At 46.0% G+C, this 21,631-nt stretch overlaps 1 protein-coding gene across 1 annotated transcript in view; it reads left to right on the forward strand.

Moving 5' to 3' along the window:
- Nucleotides 1-685: 685 nt before the first annotated feature.
- IRS1 (insulin receptor substrate 1) overlaps nucleotides 686-21,631 on the forward strand; it is a 62,936-nt gene continuing 41,990 nt past the window's right edge. Inside the window, exon 1 of the mRNA XM_032401055.1 lies at nucleotides 686-4,437. Coding sequence (XP_032256946.1) covers nucleotides 709-4,416 — 3,708 coding nt within the window. The 5' untranslated portion in view covers nucleotides 686-708 and the 3' untranslated portion in view covers nucleotides 4,417-4,437. The remainder of the gene's footprint in view (nucleotides 4,438-21,631) is intronic.

Below are 21,631 nucleotides of genomic sequence, written 5' to 3' on the forward strand. Positions count from 1 at the left end.
GCACTTTCTCCGCCCGCCGAGATGGGCCCGAATGGGGGCTGCAGCAGACCCGTCCGCGGACGGCGGCAGCAGCAGCAGCAACAGCCGCAGCGCCGCGGTCTCTGCGATTGAGCTGGTATTTGGGCGGCTGGTGGCGGCGGGGCGGTTGGGGGGTGGGAGGAGGCGGAGGAGGAGGCGAAGGAGGAGGAGGAGGGAGAACCCCGTGCAACGTTGGGACTTGGCAGCTCGCCTCCCCCTGCCCAAGGATATTTAATTTGCCTCGGGAATCGCTACTTCCAGAGGGGAACTCAGGAGGGAAGGCGCGCGCGCCTGGAGGGGCAACGCGGGGACCCCCCGGCCGCCGCCGCCCGCCTGCGCCAGACTCCAGCCCGGGCGGCGAGAGATGCATCTTCGCCCCTTTCTGGCCGCGGCGGCTGCGAGGAGACTTGGTTCTCGGAGGATCCGGGCTTCCCTCACCCTGGACGCACTGCCTCCCCCCCGGGGCATGAAACGCCCGTAAACTCCGGCCGAGGCCATCTCCTGGGCGCAGCAGCTGCGTCCCCGTTCGGCTGCCCCTCCCCAGCGCGGGGGGCGGCGTGGTTTTCGGAGTCGGGGGTTCGGCAGTCTCCAGCCCTGTTTGCATGTGCGGGGCCGCGGCGAGGAGCCTCCGCCCCCCACCCGGTTGTTTTTCGGCGCCTCCCTCTCCTCGGCGGCGGTGGCGGCGGCAGCATGGCTAGCCCTCCGGAGACCGACGGCTTCTCGGACGTGCGCAAGGTGGGCTACCTGCGCAAACCCAAGAGCATGCACAAGCGCTTCTTCGTGCTGCGGGCGGCCAGCGAGGCGGGGGGCCCGGCGCGCCTCGAGTACTACGAGAACGAGAAGAAGTGGCGGCACAAGTCGAGCGCCCCCAAACGCTCGATCCCCCTCGAGAGCTGCTTCAACATCAACAAGCGGGCGGACTCCAAGAACAAGCATCTGGTGGCCCTTTACACCCGGGACGAGCACTTTGCCATCGCGGCGGACAGCGAGGCCGAGCAGGACAGCTGGTACCAGGCCCTCCTGCAGCTGCACAACCGGGCCAAGGGCCACCACGACGGGGCCACGGCCCCCGGGGCAGGAGGCGGCGGGGGCAGCTGCAGCGGCAGCTCGGGCCTTGGGGAGGCTGGGGAGGACCTGAGCTACGGGGACGTGCCCCCAGGACCTGCGTTCAAGGAGGTCTGGCAGGTGATCCTGAAACCCAAGGGCCTGGGTCAGACAAAGAACCTGATTGGCATCTACCGCCTCTGCCTGACCAGCAAGACCATCAGCTTCGTGAAGCTGAACTCGGAGGCGGCGGCCGTGGTGCTGCAGCTGATGAACATCAGACGCTGCGGCCACTCCGAGAACTTCTTCTTCATCGAAGTGGGCCGTTCCGCAGTGACAGGACCTGGGGAGTTCTGGATGCAGGTGGATGACTCTGTGGTTGCCCAGAACATGCACGAGACCATCCTGGAGGCCATGCGGGCCATGAGCGATGAGTTCCGTCCTCGAAGTAAGAGCCAGTCCTCCTCCAACTGCTCCAACCCCATCAGCGTCCCCCTGCGCAGGCACCACCTCAACAACCCCCCGCCCAGCCAGGTGGGGCTGACGCGCCGCTCGCGGACCGAGAGCATCACCGCCACCTCACCGGCCAGCATGGTGGGCGGCAAGCAGGGCTCCTTCCGTGTGCGCGCGTCCAGCGACGGCGAAGGCACCATGTCCCGCCCGGCCTCGGTGGACGGCAGCCCCGTGAGTCCCAGCACCAACAGGACCCACGCCCACCGGCATCGCGGCAGCTCCCGGCTGCACCCCCCTCTCAACCACAGCCGCTCCATCCCCATGCCTTCTTCCCGCTGCTCGCCTTCCGCCACCAGCCCGGTCAGCCTGTCGTCCAGCAGCACCAGCGGCCACGGCTCCACCTCGGACTGTCTCTTCCCGCGGCGGTCTAGTGCTTCTGTGTCGGGTTCCCCCAGCGATGGCGGCTTCATCTCCTCCGATGAGTACGGCTCCAGCCCTTGCGATTTCCGAAGTTCCTTCCGCAGTGTCACCCCGGATTCCCTGGGCCACACGCCACCGGCCCGCGGTGAGGAGGAGCTGAGCAACTACATCTGCATGGGAGGCAAAGGGTCCTCCACCCTCACCGCCCCCAATGGTCACTACATTTTGCCTCGGGGTGGCAACGGTCACCGCTGCGTCCCAGGAGCTGGCTTGGGCACGAGCCCAGCCCTGGCTGGGGATGAAGCAGCCAGTGCTGCAGAACTGGATAATCGGTTCCGCAAGCGGACTCACTCCGCGGGCACATCCCCTACCATTTCCCACCAGAAGACCCCATCCCAGTCGTCTGTGGCTTCCATTGAGGAATACACAGAGATGATGATGCCTCCCTACCCGCCAGGAGGTGGCAGTGGAGGCCGGCTGCCTGGCTACCGGCACTCTGCCTTCGTGCCCACCCACTCCTACCCTGAGGAGGGTCTGGAAATGCACCCTTTGGAGAGGCGTGGGGGCCACCACCGCCCAGACTCCTCCACTCTCCACACGGATGATGGCTACATGCCCATGTCCCCAGGAGTGGCGCTAGTGCCCAGCAGCCGAAAGGGCAGTGGCGACTATATGCCCATGAGCCCCAAGAGCGTGTCGGCGCCACAGCAGATCATCAACCCGATCAGACGCCATCCCCAGAGAGTGGACCCCAATGGCTACATGATGATGTCCCCAAGCAGCAGCTGCTCCCCGGACACTGGAGGCGGACCCAGCAGCAGCGCCGCCCCTTCTGGGAGCAGCTACGGCAAGCTGTGGACAAATGGGGTAGGGGGCCACCACGCTCACGCCCTGCCGCATCCCAAACTGCCCATGGAGAGCGGGAGTGGCAAGCTCTTGTCTTGTACTGGTGACTACATGAACATGTCGCCAGTGGGGGACTCCAACACCAGCAGCCCCTCCGACTGCTACTACGGCCCGGAGGACCCCCAGCACAAGCCAGTTCTCTCCTACTACTCATTGCCAAGGTCCTTTAAGCACACCCAGCGGCCTGGGGAGCTGGAGGAGGGTGCTCGGCACCAGCACCTCCGCCTTTCCTCCAGCTCTGGCCGCCTTCTCTATGCTACAACGGCGGAAGATTCCTCCTCGTCCACCAGCAGCGACAGCCTGGGCGGGGGATACTGTGGGGTGAGGCCGGATCCTGGCCTCCCGCATGTCCACCATCAGGTCCTGCAGCCCCATCTGCCTCGAAAGGTGGACACAGCTGCCCAGACCCACAGCCGCCTGGCTCGGCCCACGAGGCTGTCCCTGGGGGACCCCAAGGCCAGCACCTTACCTCGGGTCCGGGAGCAACAGCAGCTCCCGCCCCTGCTGCGCCCTCCCCCGGAGCCCAAGAGCCCCGGCGAATATGTGAATATTGAATTTGGGAGTGATCAGCCAGCTTATTTATCTGGTCCTGTGGCTTCCCGCAGCTCGCCTTCTGTCAGGTGCCCATCCCAGCTCCAGCCAGCTCCCCGAGAGGACGAGACTGGCACCGAGGAATACATGAACATGGACCTGGGGCCAGGCCGGAGGGCGACCTGGCAGGAGAGTGCTGGGGTCCAGCCAGGCAGTGCGGGCCCTGCACCTCCCGGGGCTGCTAGCATGTGCAGGCCTACCCGGGCAGTGCCCAGCAGCCGGGGGGACTACATGACCATGCAGATGGGCTGTCCTGGGCAGGGCTACGTGGACACCTCACCAGTTGCCCCCATCAGCTATGCCGACATGCGGACAGGCATTGTGGAGGAGGCCAGCCTTCCAGGGGCCACAGCGGCCGCTCCCTCCTCATCCTCTGCAGCCTCTGCTTCCCCCACCGCGCCTCAAAAAGCAGGGGAGCTGGTGGCCCGCTCTTCCCTTCTGGGGGGCCCCCAGGGACCTGGGGGCGTGAGCGCCTTCACCCGGGTGAACCTCAGTCCCAACCGTACGCAGAGTGCCAAAGTGATCCGTGCGGACCCACAAGGGTGCCGGAGGCGGCATAGCTCTGAGACCTTCTCCTCCACACCGAGTGCCACCCGGGCGGGCAACGCAGTGCCCTTTGGAGGGGGTGCTGCTGTAGGGGGCAGCGGTGCTGGCAGCAGCAGCACAGAGGATATGAAACGCCACAGTTCTGCTTCCTTTGAGAATGTGTGGCTGAGGCCTGGGGAGCTCGGGGGAGCCCCCAAGGAGCCGGCCCAGGTGTGCGGGGCTGCTGGGGGTTTGGAGAATGGGCTTAACTACATAGACCTGGATTTGGTCAAGGACTTCAAACAGCGCCCTCAGGAGCGCCCCCCTCAACCGCCCCTGCCCCCGCCCCCTCATCAGCCTCTGGGCAGCAGGGAGAGCCGCTCAAGCAGCCGCTCCAGCGAGGATTTAAGCGCCTATGCCAGCATCAGTTTCCAGAAGCAGCCAGAGGACCTCCAGTAGCTCAACTGGACATCACAGCAGGTGCGTTTCATGGTGACAAAGTCAGAAGACAAAACTGCTTTTAACCTTGTGCTGCAGTTCTCTTCCTCTTTGCCTAGGCCCCTTTCCTCTCCTTCCCACTGCTTCCTTAGGGAGTGCTTTCACAGCATGGGGGAGGGGAGGGCACACAAGGGGCTCCCCCCCACCAGGACACTTGGCTGACTGTCAATAAACCTGTTGGAGCCTCGGCCCAGGAGGCCTTTCATTTGAGGCTCCCAAGTGAAGTACTTATTGTAGTATTTTCAAAATATGTACCCTATACCAGTTCTGAGGCTTGTGAAGTTCATACATAACAACCTTGTTCTCTTTACTGAAGTTTTCTTTTGACTATATATTTAGGTCAGTCCCTAGAAGGAACAGCTCTACAAAAATATTTGTTAGCACAGGGGCTGATCCAAACCCTTCATTTCAGATAGTTTCTTGGAGCTCTTAAGGGTGATCTTATCAAGTTGCTCTGTGTACTTTAATTCTGTGATTTCACAGTACCGAGGCAACATAAATAGCAGTGGAAACATCAATTTTTATTCTTGCTGCCCTAAAAAGATTCAGGAGTAAGAGCTTGTTTAGGCTGACATATTTAGGGAGAAATACCTGTCTATTTATGACTCTCTGTAGAAAGTAATTATGGGTGACATTCTCTTTTTGCTCCTGAACCAGGATTTGTGAAATTTTTTTTTTAAGATTTTATTTACTTATTTGACAGAGAGCAGGAGAGCACAGGCAGGGGGAGCAGCAGAGGGAGAGGGAGAAGCAGGCCCCCCCTGAGCAGGGAGCCCCATGTGGGGCTCTTGATGTGGGGCTCTTGATCCCAGGACTCTGGGATCATGACCTGAGCCAAAGGCAGATGCTTAACCGACTGAGCCACCCAGGCGCCCCAGGATTTGTGAAATATTATTCACACACTGACCCACCACCTCACAGGCGTGGCTGCTTTTTGCACGGGGTCTGCAGTAAAGTCTGCATGTGTCTGGGACCCATTATTAGTGAAGAGTTAGGAAATTCATCCCAGCGTGTCTGCCTTACAGTTGTCTGTTCTTGCAAAGGCCTGCAGGGAGACATCACACAGATCATTTGGGGGCTACTGTATATCTTCTGTAAAATTACTTAACATTTTTACTTTGAAAAGGAGTATTATGTTAGGGAAATGCCGAGCTTTGGTTTTGTTTTGCACTAACGTAAAGGCTAGGAGTACTCTTCCATTTTTAGAGCATTTATTGTGTGCCTTTAAGTGCTGGAATAGACACCTCAGTACATGTTGAAAGTTGGCTTTACGTCTTCTGTGGCTAAGGCTCTATTGAAAATGAAAAACATTTGTAATAGGAAATTTGCCTGTCCTTCATTCTGTTGAGCCTGTTTTCTGGTGGTCATAATTGTGGGAAGAAGAGAGTATAGTCTGCAAATAATGTGATGAGTTGGCAGTGCAGAAGTTTCCAGCATTTGGAAACACTTTATTCTGACAAACTGATTATCTTGTGATAGTCTTTTTGATGTATACTTCATAGAATGAGCTTTTAAATATGTGTCCATTCATAAGAAATTGTGCATTGGGTTCCTCTTGGTAGGTATTTCTTTATTAGGTAGTCTCAGTCTCCTTGATTCTAACCAGCTTCTAATATTTGACCCATATCATGTGCTGGTTTCTGGAACAAGATATAGGTACACATTCAGACTAAGATTTTAGGTGAGATGATATAGAAAGCATTATTTGATTAGCAGTCAGTGTTTATTTTCGTGATTGACTAGAAGAGATTTAATTATATTTGTCAACATCAAAAGTTAAAAACTTTGGTTATTTTTAAATGATAAAAAAAATGACTTTCTAAGGAATGTGAATCCCTCTAATGCTTTAACCATTTATGTTGCAAAATGTTTCATTTATAAAGTAATGAGGATTTGTAGGAAACAAACCCAGCAGAGCCAAAATTTTCATTTTAGAGAAGACGAAAGAAGAAGCTAAGAAACAATAAATTTTCCTCACCTGTTTTCTTAGTTTGAACAGGTTTCTTTATATAGAGAGAAGAAATAATATTTTGCTCTGAAAGAAATTGATGACCAAATAGAGTTTTCCTCTCTTAAAGGAGCTTTAAAATAAAGTCCTCTTTATGTGGAAGGTACATTAAAAACAAACTAACCAAAGCAAAACGATCTTCTATTCTTAGCTTTCTTAGGGAGAATGTAACATTCTGGAATAAACTTATAATCATATCCCTAATAATCTTGGAGTAAGCAATACACCATGCTTGGGCAGCCCCATGGCAGAAAAATTCTACAGTGTGTATTTTGTAAGCTGTAGATGGAGAGATGAGAGGTGTTTGCAGTGTGTTTTAAATGAGGCACAAATGCTACTTGACACCCTTCCATCCTGAATTCTCCCTCCTTTGCCCTGTTGAGTTTAAAGATGTGATCTGATCGTCAATTATCTGAAACAAAAAATCCGACCTTCCTTGGCAAACAACTTTTCCTAGGAATGAGTATTTTAGTTGTGAAAACATCCTTTTCCTAACTTCCTCAGAAATTCCTATCTTTGCCTCTCTTGTGCATGGCTCCGGTAAAGCCTGAAACAGGAACGGAATGGGGAGCTAGAAGGGGTGTGTGCTTTCTCCCAACCCCTCATTTTAAACATTGAGGCTTGTCTAGTATTTTTCACTGACTGTTGAAGGAGAACATCAGTGACGCACGCAGCTCAGGTGCTCAGGACTGGTGCTTGTCCTTCCGAATGACCTCATGTCCAGTGACCAATTTTTGTCCACCTGTGCTTCCTCTAACTTCGTTCTGATTTTGAGTTCTTGTTTTCCAGCATCCCCTTCTCCCATTCCCTTTGTTTCCCACCTCTTATTTCATGTTTCCGGCCATGTCTTTTTTTCTCTTTTTCTCCATTTCAGAATTTCGCAGTCCTTGTGGCCTACTCTCTGCAGAGAGTGGATTGAGAGCCCAAGAGGACAGAAAGGACACAGCAGCCCAGTTATCTTTAACCAGCTTTTACCTCAAATTTGTTTTTTGTTTTGAAACTGCAGCTCCGACAGATAGAGCAGGCTTTGGCAAAGGCACAGACCCAAGCCGCCCCGTTTAAGTTCCCTTTATTTATTTTTTTGTCATTTTGTTATGCCCCCCCCAAAAAAGGGGGGGCATTTCCCTTCCTTTCACTCCATTTCCTTGTTGTGATTTCAAGGATTCCGTACCCCCAGGACTACCTCTCCTCTCTCCCTCCTCCTCCCTCCTTCCCTTCCCCTCCCTGTGTGGCCTTTTTTTTGTCTGGCGCATACCGTCTCAGCTCTGGCACTTTCCCGTTTCCCGGGTCATCTCCGCTTCCTGCATTCCTCCCTATTTATTTGGCACTTGGCTCCCCTCCCTCTTCCAAGCCCCTTTAGCCGGGGGTTGGGGAAGCTGCAGCGGGGCTGAGGCCGCCCTCACAAATCTCCCACCCCGCCCACCTCCGGTCGCCTGGAGGCGCCGGGCTGCCTGGCCCCTTCCCCGCCCCGCCGCGTGGTCCGCGGAGGCTGGTGAGCCCCGTCCTTTCCGTGCAGGTCTGGCTCTGAGTGGGCGGAGCGGACGGGTCCTGATTGGCTCCGGCCAGAGCCAATCTGCGCGAGTATCTGCCGCGCTGCCGAGGGCGCGGGGTGGGGCCTCGGGTCGGGGGATGGGGTGGGGGCCGGGGGCTGGGTTCAGCGGTGGCCCCCGGGGCTGGGCGTCAGGGCCATCAGCCCTCCCAACTCTCTCCCTCCACCTCTTCCCTCTAGTGCCTGTGGAACTGAGCCAAATACGCACCCCCTCCTACTCCCCTCCCAGAGGATGTTATGCGCTCAGCCTTATTCGTGCATCCAGCCCAGAATCCTAAGAATGAGAAAGTCCAACCAGCCCACTGACAGAGGCCGGAAACACACACTTCCTCTTATTTTTAATTGAGAAAAATCCAGGCCATGACCATGTGACGTGCCCCATTTTGTTTCCCTCCTCTCTTTACTACGGTTTACTACGACGCCACGTTCCTTCATCTTCCTGTCTGGAAATCCACGAGCACGTGGTTGTAGGATTGATTGGGTTGGCTCAAGATTCTAACATTTATGTCCCTTACTAATGGGAAGGAGGAGGGGAAAAAAAAAAAAGGAAACACAAGTTCCTGGCTGGAACTGTTTGGGGATCATTCAGGAAAAACTCATTTGGCTGGAAATTGTATTAGGGTCAACACTATATATCGAGCGGCTGCAGTTTGCAAAGCTTGGAGCCAGATAAGATCAACAAAAACTGACCCTTCTAGGCCCAGGGGAGCTCACAGTGAAATGAAAACGCCGGATATAGCTTGCAAATCATGAGAATCTAGAGATTCATTGCAAGGGCCTGGGTAGAGTTTGGTACTGAGGTTGGAGGAAATGCTGCTTAAGCTCTCAAAACCAGATTTGTTTTTTTGACCAGTGACAGACCAAGTGAAAGCTCATCAGGGCAGCCTGGGCTAACTCTCTGAAAGCTTGCTAGATTTGTGTTGTGGCCTCAAATAACCAACGTTATGTGATGTATTACTTTACGGGATGGAAAATTTGTTCTGATTTTCCCTTCTAAAATAAAGGAAAGTAAGAGAGAAATTAATGGAGGTGTTCCCCCCTCCCCTTTCCCTCTCCAGTAAGTCTTTTTTTGCCAGCCAGCCTCCCTCATGCATCACTGAATCATAAGCCCCAAAGCCAACGTTTGTCCATAGGTGTAAATGTAAGGCAGAAGGACTGCCCTGGTGTAAATGCTATGCCTCATGCAGCTTCTGAGCTATGGGAGAGAGTTTCTCTGTTGTTCCAGAAAACTTGGAACAATCTTCTTAATCTCTGACATTGTTTAAGTAGCTTTTTATGGTAAAAAATAAATCCGTAGAAAATTCCACATATTGTAATCATTTCTCTGCCCCCCCCCCCCCAATAAATACTGTTATATTGCCTACTACTGTAAGGGACTTGGAATTCAAAAATTCATGCCTCCCCTGCTCCCTGCTGTTTGGTTTTTTTATTTTGTTTTGTTTTACTTTTTTTTTTTTTTTTTTGGTTTGTTTGTTTATCAAAATTCCTGGAAAATAGCTTTATGTTATCTTGAATGATGCAATGGAAAAAGCAGTTCCTGGGAGCCAGAGATCTTGAGTTGTAACACAGCCTGTGCCCTTCATTAGCTAAGTGACCTTGGGCAAGTCACTTAATTTCTCTGGACCTATTTCCTCATCAGTAACTTGAGAGTTTTGTTCTAAATTATTCTGACCTCCTTTGCAGCACTAAACATAGGAATATTTTGGAGAGAATGATATTCTTTAATGGGTCAGTTGTAATGAGGATTCTTTCTGAAGAAGCTGTTGATAGGGTCATAATGAAGTGTATTAGAATATTCTGTTTCCTCCTGTTCTAGCTTTTGGATCACTCTTTATGGTTTGATTCAGGACTTATTTTAACCTTTCTGGTTTGGAGGGGAGCAGATTTTAACAGACCTTAAGACAAACCCTCCAGACTGTACAAGTCTAAATTTTTGGAACCTTCTCTAGACTGAACTGGGCTCCTCCCTCTCCTCCCCTTTTAAAACATTAAATGTGTGTGAGAATGCAAGTCAACTGCTAGTTCCTTGCATCCTAAGGTCAACTGTTGGAAGCATCCCACCCCAGGATACAGGTCAAGCTTTAACCAATCCACGTCTATGACATTATTCTGTCTTCAATTAGAAATCACCCCTTCTTCTTCAGGTGTTCTGTGTATGGATAATGTTTCTCATTTGTACCATCAGAATCCTTCCTTCAGTGAGGTATATCCACTTGAGTGAATAACAAGGAAATCTGAGAGGCCAACTGAGGACTATAAGAAGTCTTCCACAATTTTTTGTTTGGTTTCAGTTTTCTCTGTCAGGTGTGTGAAAAAGCTCAATATTTCTCTTGCCGGCAGCATGAGTGTTTGTCCAGCTTTTTGTGTTTAGGATTTTTGATTTGTTAGTTGAGCTGTATCCTGCTTTGCTGACCTAGTATTATCTTGGCTGTCAAGATGCCAGTGTATTCAGAAATTCTGACCCTTTGGGTAGCTCTGTGTGGATTGCATTAGAATAGTCTATTGACTCTTTCATTCAGAACTTCGTCGACTTATTCTTTTCCAGTCCTTCTGCTACAATCATATATATTTCTTAGCTGTATAGTATATAAATGGTTCCTTTTATTTTGGTGGGTTGGTAATTTTAGGATAATGGAACACTTCGCAATTGTAAGGTTTTGTTTTAAAGCTATTTTCCCAATGATTTCCTCATGTTACAGAGTTACTGGAAATTGTATTCAAGTAAAATAGTGTCTCATGAATTCAGTTTGAAGTCAGTTTCACACTAAAGATTCTGTAACTTTCTTTACCACGTTTACAGTTATGTACTTGATTTATTCCCTGCCTTACAAGTCCGTAGCTACGTGGAAAACTCTAAAAAGCACTTTTTAAAATGTTATTGAAACATGTTTGGAAGCTGTAATCACTTTGAATTTTAATCTAATACAATTACACTCTAATATGTGTATGGTATAATAGTATGCTAATTTCTAACTAATATGAAATAGTTGCAAAAAAAAGTTACTGTAAAGCTTTTTAAAATGATGGTCAGGAAATGTTCTTGTCTGACATCGTGCTCTTGTCTGACATTGTGGAAATGGTAGCATCTCTCCCATTCTTGATTCACAGAAAAAAGGGAGAAGATGGATTAGATGAGTATAAGGTACTGTCATCTGTGGAGAAAGGAACATTTTCCATCTTAATAATATTCTTGCTGCAGGCTCTGTTATAATCTATTTGTTAAAATAAAGTTGGTTGGATAAATGTTATTTGTGCTTCCTCAATGAGCCAGTGATCTTTGAATAATAGAGCTTTTAAAAATGATGTGTTTGTATTTAAAAGGCAGCTTTTCTTTTTCAAGTCCCTTTCTGCATTTTCATTCATGATGGCAGGAGAATTGAATATGTTGGTCAGTCTATAATTTTAATTGGATCTTCGAATCTGTCTTCAAGCAGAGAGGAAATTTTGTGGTTTTATTACCCCTACCCTGAATGTTTAATTGAGTAACGTTTTACTAAGTAAGTATTCACTGCTTTCCTTTTGCCCTTCCATGTTTGTTCCTTTGTTTGCTCCCCACTCTGTGTCACTTTCTGCCCTCCACCCTGGTCCTGTTTGAACCAAACCCACATACACTGGATGCTAATTGGTTGGCCTGAAGAAGATGCCAGTAAACCCAAGCTCATAAACTTTCCCCCATTTTCTGTTAACCGAAAAATACTTTGATACGAGTTCTCTGATCAGCCCTGACGTATTTAGGTCATGTTGCTGAACAGTTTCACTTAATCTTGAGAAATTGATAGTTGTGTTATGTTTGTTGAAATGATTAAAGAAACATTCTCTCTCTCTTTTTTTTCTTTAAACGTATATAGCATGGCAAACAAATTCTATTTTGCACAGAAAGTCATGATTCTTAGTTCTAGGAAGGTTATAGATCCATGTGAAACAGGCAAAAATATAAGAAAGACATTTATAAAAATATAGCAGTTAGTTTAAGGTCTCCAAAATATTCAGTAATTGCTCTGTCTTCCACTGTTATTCATCTATTATTCTCTAAGGATGGTGTCCCTGTTTATTTTAAAATTATTTAAAGGGCTCGCTAGGATACTGGAAATAATCACACTTACCCTTGAATTTTAGGGATTGTGGGAACAATCAGAAGAACATTAGCTTCTCTGGTACAAGATCAGAGGCCACCTGCCTCCCAACCTCAACATGAATGGTCTGCCTTCAGTCAAATAGGCCCCAGACCTCAGTTTCATGTTGGTCCCATTTCCTCTTTTCTTCAGTAAACAGCAATGAACACCTATTGTGTTCCAATAATGCATATTTTGTTGTAAGAGAATAGGGGTGGACACATGGAAATGGAGGGGGGGAAAAAGATAGTAAATGGAGTTCATCCAAGTAATTACCAAATTTCTTCTGGCACAACTTATCTGGGGGAAAAAATCAAGATTCAGGATATGTAATCCATGAAAGCATTTTTCACATACTTACTGGGTGAAAGTGCCCATCTACCTCAAAGTATTATGGTTTTCTTAATCATTCTAACCCTGGCTTCCTGGCTGGCAATAACATCAGCTTACTTAAATAGCTCATGAGCCTCTTGAAACTATTTGGAAGAGTGGCCCCTGTTTAGATATTCAGCTGGCAAACATAATATTAGCAAGAAGTAAAAAAAAGATAATCTTTGGCTCTTTTGTCCAAGTGAAGCAGTCAGGAGAGGTGTCCAGGTGTTAAATGAACAGGAGTTCATGAGTAGGAAGCATGGGGTGAATATTGGGGCTGTAAAAGAAATTGTAGTCTTTTGTTTCCATCCTAGAAGCTCTATCATTGGAGAACTTTTTTTCCCCTTTGGGTGGGTGGTTTTTATTTTTAGTAGTGAAAGGCTTTAACCCTCTGACCTCTGGTTCCTGTGCTTGCTTCTGGCTGGAAGTATAACCTCCTTTGAGATTTTGTCATTGCTGTTTTTAAGTGTGTTCGCTTGCACTCTCTCCGCTTTGATGATGTGCAGTCATATTTGTTTTTAAGTTCAGAGTAGTTTCTTACAGAAACCTAAAAAAGCATTTTTTTTTTTAAGACCACCTAGTTTTATGATAGCTTGCTGGGTCTATTCACAGCTTTTTTCTTTCATTTTTTGGTGTTGGCAATTAATGCACATGCTATAAGTAGTTTAAAACAATGTTTTAAAGGTATAAAGTGAAAAATAAGATTCTTTCCCACTCTTGTTCCCCAGCTTCTCTTCTCAGAGGCCACCATCGATGCTGGATTTTGTTTATGTTTCCAGAGATGAACTGCTCATAAATTTTGAAGCTTAGTAATAGAGAGTTGGTGAAATGCCCAATTGCTTAGAGTCTTCCGTGGAAGAACATGCTCAGATCCCCACGTTTTGCACTGAAGGAACACAGCATGCAGCATACCTCTTACAGTAGACTCGTTGCTTTTTTGTTTGTTTGCTTATTAAAAGGAAAGAGAAAAGTACTCTTTATTTCCCATGCCTCTTGTGACTCTTCAGGTTATAAAAAAAAGCATCATCTAGTATAACCCAGTGATGGGGGGAAAGCATTAGTTAGGAAATGATCTGCTTTTCTAATTTTGAAGCATTTGTGAAGGGAAAGGTGTCCAAGTGTGAGTCTTTATTGCTCTGTTTTCTCCCCTGTTTTTCTGAAGTATGTCAGCACTTCCCTGCCCCTCCACGGGAGTGAATAACTAGTTCTTAATATAGTGTGGTAGGATTAACTATAAAGGTTAAGGAGCCTTTTGAAGACGTTCTGGTCACCAAGGTCTCCTATTTGTGAGAGTTCAGAGGAATTAAAGCTTTCTATTGGAATAAGCAGAAAGAATGGCAAAAACGATTTCAAATTCTGGGAGCGGGTTATTTTAGTCATAATAATTGCATGTAAATAATAGAATAAATTGTTTAGTGACTTCCTCTCACTCCAAGTATTAATAACTTTGGAGGAAATTAGTGGAATTTAGAGAATCTGTTCCATCTCCTAAGGAGATGTGTGTTACTATGAGTATGACTGAGATAATCTCTACTTTGAACCAGAGAGGAACTCAAATAGTTAAAAACATTTATAATTGATGCCCTGATGTTCTTGCTGATTGTGGTCTAGGTACAGTGTGAATAGGATGGAGTAGTTATCATTACAAAATAGAAACTTTCAAGAATATGATAACAGATGACCTTTAAATCACAATTATCAGTATTGTATCATTTTTGGTGACCTGTCAATATGAATATGCTAAAACAATACCAGTTTTCTTCCAGATCATCTGGAGTGAAGACTGAAATTCAACAACCTGCAGAAACTTTTAAGAAAGCTGTTAAAGGATTTAATCTATGAAACAAGCTGGTTTCTTAGGGGTATGCATCATTTAGCTTTGATCTGTAAGAAACCACCCCAAAACCCATGGCCTTAGACCATCGGTCATTTGTTAGATCGCAGTTCTGAGGGTTGGTGATTTAGGCTGTGTTCAGGGTGGGGAGTGCCTGTCTCACCTGGGAAAGCTTACGTGGACGGTTGGATGGTTAGCTGCGGGCTGGTTGGTTTAGGACTGTTTCCCTCACTTGTCTGGTGGATGATGCTGGCTGTCAGTTGGTGCTTGCTGTTGATTGAGCCACAGCAGGCTAATCCAAACTTTACATAGTATTTGGATGAGCAACCAGCAGCAGTGAGAGAGGGGCACAAGTATTTTTCAAGCCTCTGCTTATATCGCATTTGCTCCTATCCCGTTGTCCAAAGCAAGTCACAAAGCCATGCCCAGTTTCAAGGGATAGAAAAATAGATTCTTCTTGATGGGAGAAGCCATTGTGTCTGATTTATACATTGTACAAGTGTATTTATAAATGCAGTTGTTTATACCATCATTGACCATTTATTGGTTGCATGTTGAACGCCTAAAGTTATTCTTAAATGTTTATAATGAATATTCCTAGCTTTGGATGAAATATCAGTGATTTCCTTCGTATTGGTGCTATCACTTCTTTCCTTCTAATTTTCCTTTGAGAAACATGAAAGCTTATATTGTCTCGGTAAACTTTTATTGAGTTCATACTGTGAGTCAGGCACTGGGGACTGAAATAGGTGTGTCCCAGTCTTCCCTGTGCTTGTAGAAGGCAGAGAACAAAGAAGGAAACAATGAATTGCATTACTGCAAGATGTGGGGACAGGAAATGATTTGAGAAAATAGTAAATAATGTGGTTCTGTCATTCAGGTTCCTGAAGGGATGGCAAGGATTTTTATATCACAGATTCAGATCTTTCTTTAGAGTTTGATTCCCTCTTGAGATTGGCCTCTTATGGAATGAGTGAAATCTGGAAGTTCACCTCTAAGGAAAATGTGAACAATGACTACTGGGGTTTCTTACCAGAGATTGTCGTCTATATTTTTAGTGCCATTGGTGGTTGGTGAAAATAGTTAATGCTCTTTGCCCGAGGCTAGAGGACTACACCGTGTTCAGGCAGCTCCCACAGGCCTGCAGATGAAATATGGTGCTAGAAAGTAGCCCAGAGCCACGGGACATCAGGCATCTTGTACCATCCTCCCTCCGTCCCTTCGCCAAGACTGCCTGCCCTTTCTCCACATACACAGCAAGCTGGACCAGAGCAGCACTTGCTCAGAGAATGAGGCTTTTTGTGGGGAGCGGTGGGGAGCAGTGGGTGAAATGGAGCCAAAGACTTCAGTGGTTTGAAAGTCGTGTTCCCACCTGAGCACAGATAGGGACTCTGGTAATGCGGAGCTGCTGATTCTCGGGAAGCAAATGCAGATGGTTGGCAGTATCCCACTCAAAGCCACGGTAGTGGTTTCTTGAACCCTGTCTCAGATCTCTTACCAGCCAGTATTTACATTTTTCCTACACCAGAACCTCGAATGCCTTAACGTTCCTGAGGTTACAGAACAAAACAAAATCGACACACTGGGTAACATACGTCATATTGGGAGGAGGGAAGGGAGTCCCTAAAGGGTTTTGAGGGGCCCGTTGAGTGGTGTATTTATATCCTGATCTTGGCAGCTCCCACCCACCCCCCAGCTCCTCTTTGGCTTGCCCTTTCTGCCCCCTTCCCAATGCCAAGGCACTCTTTGAACCACATTTAACAATACCTTCCTTTCAAAGCTGATCCCATTCCCTCTGGTTAGATTAAGGAATATAAATATTACATGTTTTTCTAAAGAATGGGTAATGACTTGACTTCTGAAAATATTTTACTTCCATTGGTAGGATACCCTGGAAGTCGTTGGGATTATAATGAAAACTTTCCCTTTTGCCTAAACTTGTCTCTGTGTGTGTGTGTGTGAGTGTGTGTGTGTGTTTGGAGGTGAGGAGGGTTAGGGAGTGGAAACTGCATTCCAATAAAAAATGTTACATTCCTAAAACTAGGTCTTTAAAAATATTTTGCAGCCTGAGCCTTTGGTCCCTCACAAGTTCCTACAAGGGCAACCTTCAGACAGTGTACAGGGTTGTTGATTCTCGGGCCTTTGAACTGGGTGAGGAATGTGTCTCAAGTCGGAAAAGGGAATGGTTCATTCGTGCTTTTAGCCTCTAGCTTGAAAGCTGGAAGAATGTTATTGTGTCTTCAAAGCCTCTTTCCCAGCACGCTGTATTAGATGGGCTCTTGGAAAGCCTCTTTGCATTATCAAGTACACAACAGAAACCCATGCCACCCAATTCGATTTAATTCAATGGCTACTTTTAGGTGCATTTGAAATTAATGTGTCTGTTCTGTAAGAATAGAGCCCCATTCCACTCCTCCCTCTTTACCCCAATTGAGGTGATTTATAGTTATTCACTAGATAAGAAGACTTTTGGTCTTCGTTTGGGGGGGGGGGCTTGGGGAATATTATTTTAAAAAATAGTGGCAGAGGTATTTAGGAAGGTAAGAGTGCTTAGCTTCCTAGAATTGCGAATGCATTTCCATGGGAAGTAAGTCAAATTGCATTTGCATTGTAAAATCAATACATTTAAATGATCAAAGAAAACATTTAGAGTATGTTATTGGCTGGGTTCAAGTACACCTACCGCCCTGTCTCCCTCCTTGCTTTCAAAAAGTTTACCCCTTCCTGCAGGGATGGAAACCCCCATCCTTGCTCTAGTTACTCATTTCCCACCCCTCTTTGCTAATAAAAATTGTGAGTGTGTTGAGAGCAGACGCCAGTGTCTGAGGAGGAGAGGACCCCGAGCCCTTGCCAAATTAAAAACTTGTTTATCAACAGTCCAGAGGATAGTTGTTGAAGCAAGGCAGAGGATAGCTTTAGAAAAGTCCCAAACAGAAACAATGCTATGGATATATTCTGGGTACCTCAAACCATTTCATTCGCTGGATATTTTAAAAATCAAATTCAAGGGGTACCTGGGTGGCTTAGTCAGTCTGCCTTTGGCTCAGGTCAAGATCTCAGGGTCCTGGGATTGAGCCCCATGTCCTTGGACTCCCTGCTCAGCGGGGAGTCTTCTCCCTCTCCTTCTGCCCCTGCCTTGTGTGCTCTCTCTCTCTCTCTCTCTCTCCCAAATAAATAAATAAAATCTTAAAATCAAATTCAAATTCAGATTTCACATGATATTAAACATAATCAAACAAAATGACAAGAGTTCTTGCAATCTGATAGGACTGGAAATGCAGGCTCCAGTGAAATTAATTAGTCGCCTCATTCCTATGTCTGAAATCCTGGGATACTTCCTCTGTTTCCCCCAAACCGTTCTTTTAAAGGTTGACGGAAACTTTGCCTTATTTTGAGGAGTTTTATTTCTCTGCTTCCAACAGTCTGTTACCAATTTTTCTTCTACTAGTATAGTAGAGTTGTTCTGATGTTAATTGCAGTTTACTAATGTAGGTCAGAGCTTAGTGTTTTCACTGAGGCTTAAAGATACCAAAAGTGATGAGAAAATGATTTGAAAAATAATTATTGTATCATAGTTACCTCTATTTTTAAAAAAGAGGCCAGTTACTCAGTGTGTGATTTGGAGAGTCCCCTTCTAATTTGTCCCCTATGCTCATGCCTTTTCTTCCTCTTGAGTATAAGGTTGCTAGTTAGCCCTTCTACTAAAGTACCAGTAAGATCTGGGAAAAGGAATTAAATTTACATGAATGCATTTTGCCACTGTGGCACTTGTTAGCTACAATGTTAACCTTGGTCTGGGAAGTTGAACCTACTTGCCAAGATAGGAGACTGTTTGCCTGTGTTCTGGTTCCACACTTCATGGAAGCTGGGCTGTTTTGATGGCCACAGTGATAGAATGTGTATTCTAAACTAGTTTGTCACCTTTTATAGCCATTCTTCTTTTTTTAATTTTTTTATTGTTATGTTAATCCCCATACATTACATCATTAGTTTTAGATATAGTGTTCCATGATTCATTGTTTGTGCATAACACCCAGTGCTCCATGCAGAACGTGCCCTCCTCAATACCCATCACCAGGCTAACCCATCCTCCCAACCCCCTCCCCTCTAGAACCCTCAGTTTGTTTTTCAGAGTCCATCGTCTCTCATGGTTCTTCTCCCCCTCCGATTTCCCCCCCTTCATTCTTCCCCTCCTGCTACATTCTTCTTCTTCTTTTTTTCTTTCTTAACATATATTGCATTATTTGTTTCAGAGGTACAGATCTGAGATTCAACAGTCTTGCACACTTCACAGCGCTATTTCTCTCTCCACCAGTGTGGTGACTAAGTTCGAATGCTTAGTGTAGTGAGTTTGGCATTTGGTTGATACTGTTTGTTGTAGATACTGAATGAATGTGGGACCATATGTTTTTAAATCACAGTATGGGAAGTATGCCAGTACTTCATTTATCTGTAGACCAGAATCATATTCTGAATATTCAGGGGGACAGAGAGTTTTTAACTACACTATTGCTACCTCACACTTGGTGAGTACTTGTCTGAAATTTTTCCGCTCATTCCATAATTAAGCTGTTGTAATTACTGAACCTGGACATTTGAAGAAATTGTAACTGTTCATAAAGATAGTGGTGAGGAATTGCCAAAGAGTTAAATGTTTATAGGCCAGACGTGAGAGAATGTTCTGGTTCATTAATGCAACAAGTAGTCCGTGAGTTGCTGCGGAGTACCAGGCATATTCCTAAATTCTGGAGTTATAAATGAAAAGAAAACAGATGCTAATTCAGGCCCTTATAGAGCTTCTTTTCTCTGGGACTGGTTGAGGGAGAAAGCTGTCAAGGATCAGCTTCCCCAGGGGACAAATGAGACCCACTGAGAGATGGGACAAGAGTGGGATTTCTGGCCCACTTCATGGACTGGAGAGGTAGACAACATTCATTTGTACACACACTTTTACCTTAAAATTCATCACAATCTCTCTGCCTGGATGGAAGTACGTCATTTGCACTCTTCATGGCTTATCAGTCATGATTATGTTTACCTTGTGACTCATAAATGCAGCAAAGTCAGATTTTTCTGCTGTAATAGGGCAGTATATGAAAGAGAAGGAAGTAGGAGTTGAAACTGATATGTGTCCGCTTGGAAGAGATGGTCTCATATGTAAAGTCAAGATCTGCTACAGATGACAACGAGGGAAAGAGGGTGCGGAGTACGTGATACCTCTGGGGGGCCCTGGGAAAGACCGGGATTGGCCAAAGGTATGGCTGCCATTGTGTGTTGGGCCACATGTGTGTGTTGGTTTCATGAATCATAGCCCATGTTGCAGTGTTAAGGTTAGTAATTTTCACTGGGTATTAAGGCTCTTTCTTTTGAGCATTGTTATGCAAAACTGCATAATACCCATCCTTTTCTGAAATTTTGTATGAAAATTCTGTTGGAAAAGTATTTAGTATGTTTGCTTTTCTCTACATTTATTCCTTGTGCAAAATGTTGGTGAGGAAAGACCAAACTCTTGAAACTACTCTTATATGAAAAGCTTTTATTTCAATATTGGTGTGTATTTTACTAGTAAGGATCTTCGGGTATATTCCTGTTGGATCCATACATCAGAAGAGGAAATCCCACAGTTTGAGGTAACTTCTTCTAGTGATTTAAAGCTTTTATGGTGAGGAAATTTCTTTATACCTAACTTAAAATCCCTTATTGACAAGGGAGAGCATTTCCCTCCTTCTGATTTTAGTCGTGGTGACAAGTAATGGCCCCTGTCCTTTTTTTTTTTAAATTGGGTATATAAATTTTATTTTTACTGAAAGATTTAAATATACATATAAAATCGACTGTAAGGGACAGTAAGGTTGTAAAAACAAATTAAAAAATAAAACATAATGGCTATGTTTAAATGTTCAGAAGATAAAACAGGAAATCATAACAACCTTGGTATTGTTACTAGTCAGTTTGCTAAAAGAGGAAATAAGGCTGGAAATGAATTTAAACAAATTCTTAGAAGAAAATCGCCATAAACATAAAACGTTTCATAAGTGATTAGAAATGCTAATTAACCTGGGTATGACTTTCAGGTTTCAAATACAATATATATTCATTTGCTGAAATTACATAGTCAAGTTCCTCTGAAAGAAACTTTCCATCATCCAAATTTTTGATAAAAAACAATGCACCCATTATAGTTACAATTTGGTGTTCTTTAAAGATTTTAATTTTAGTAATCTCTACACCCAATGTGGGGCCCAAACTCAAAACCCTGAGATAAAGAGTCACCCAACTGAGCCAGCCAGGCACCCCCAATTTGGGGTTCTTAACAGTGTCCAGGAAGTTTAAAGGTGTTTGAAAACCAGTTAGCAGAAGTCATGAATATTTATAGAATTTGTTTTTTCAAGCAAACTTGTCTTATCATTTATTTTTTAAGGATTTATTTATTTATTTGAGAGAGAGAGAGAGAAAGCCAGTGCACAAAAGGAGGGAGGGCAGAGGGAGGGGGACAGAGAGAATCTCAAGCTGACTCCACGTGGAGCACAGAGCCTGACTCGGGCTTGATCCCACGACCCTGAGATCATGACCTGAAGCCGAAACCGAGTTAGTCACTTAACTGACTGCGCCACCTAGGTGCCCCGCCTATATTTTTAATTCAGTAGTATTTTTTTTTTCAAGCATTTCCTTACTTTCTGACACTATAAGATGCCCAGGATCATCTTATTTATTTCCTGTCCCAGTCCTGGAATCTTCCGTTTCTCCAAGAGGCCCTGGTTCCTCTTATTAAGAGAATTGTATTGGACACCCCCATATTGGCACTAGATGTGTTTGTTGCTCCTGGGCCGTCATTTATTTTCTGCCCTCTCAATTGCCAGAACAAGGAAATACATGTGTGTATCATAAGCCACATATATACACATATCTATAAATATTTCTATATGTAACCATCTGTATCTATACTAAGCTACGCATAAGTTCATACCGATGTCTCTTAACTCTAATGGATTTCCATATGGATTATTCTAGCGTTTTCCCTTGTTTATCTGTCACCTCCCACTCCCAACAGTGAGAAACTTGGCTGTCACCGTCCTCCATCCATTTACTTCCTTGTTCAATTCTACTGCGTGCATACACAGAACACTTCCAGAATTGTTAACCTATGCCCCCTAGGAAGCAACTTTATCAACCAGAGCATGGTGCTTGTGTACGGTTTCTTTTGCCTTAAGTCTTACAGATTCACCTCATTTCCAAAGTTACACTTTGGTCAGCACCTTGTTCCTTTGCCCCCTTCAGTGACGTAGTCTTGTGCGTTTGTG

The sequence above is a fragment of the Phoca vitulina genome, unplaced genomic scaffold (assembly GCF_004348235.1).
Source record: "Phoca vitulina isolate PV1807 unplaced genomic scaffold, GSC_HSeal_1.0 scaffold1, whole genome shotgun sequence".
In the NCBI taxonomy this organism is placed as follows: domain Eukaryota; kingdom Metazoa; phylum Chordata; class Mammalia; order Carnivora; family Phocidae; genus Phoca; species Phoca vitulina.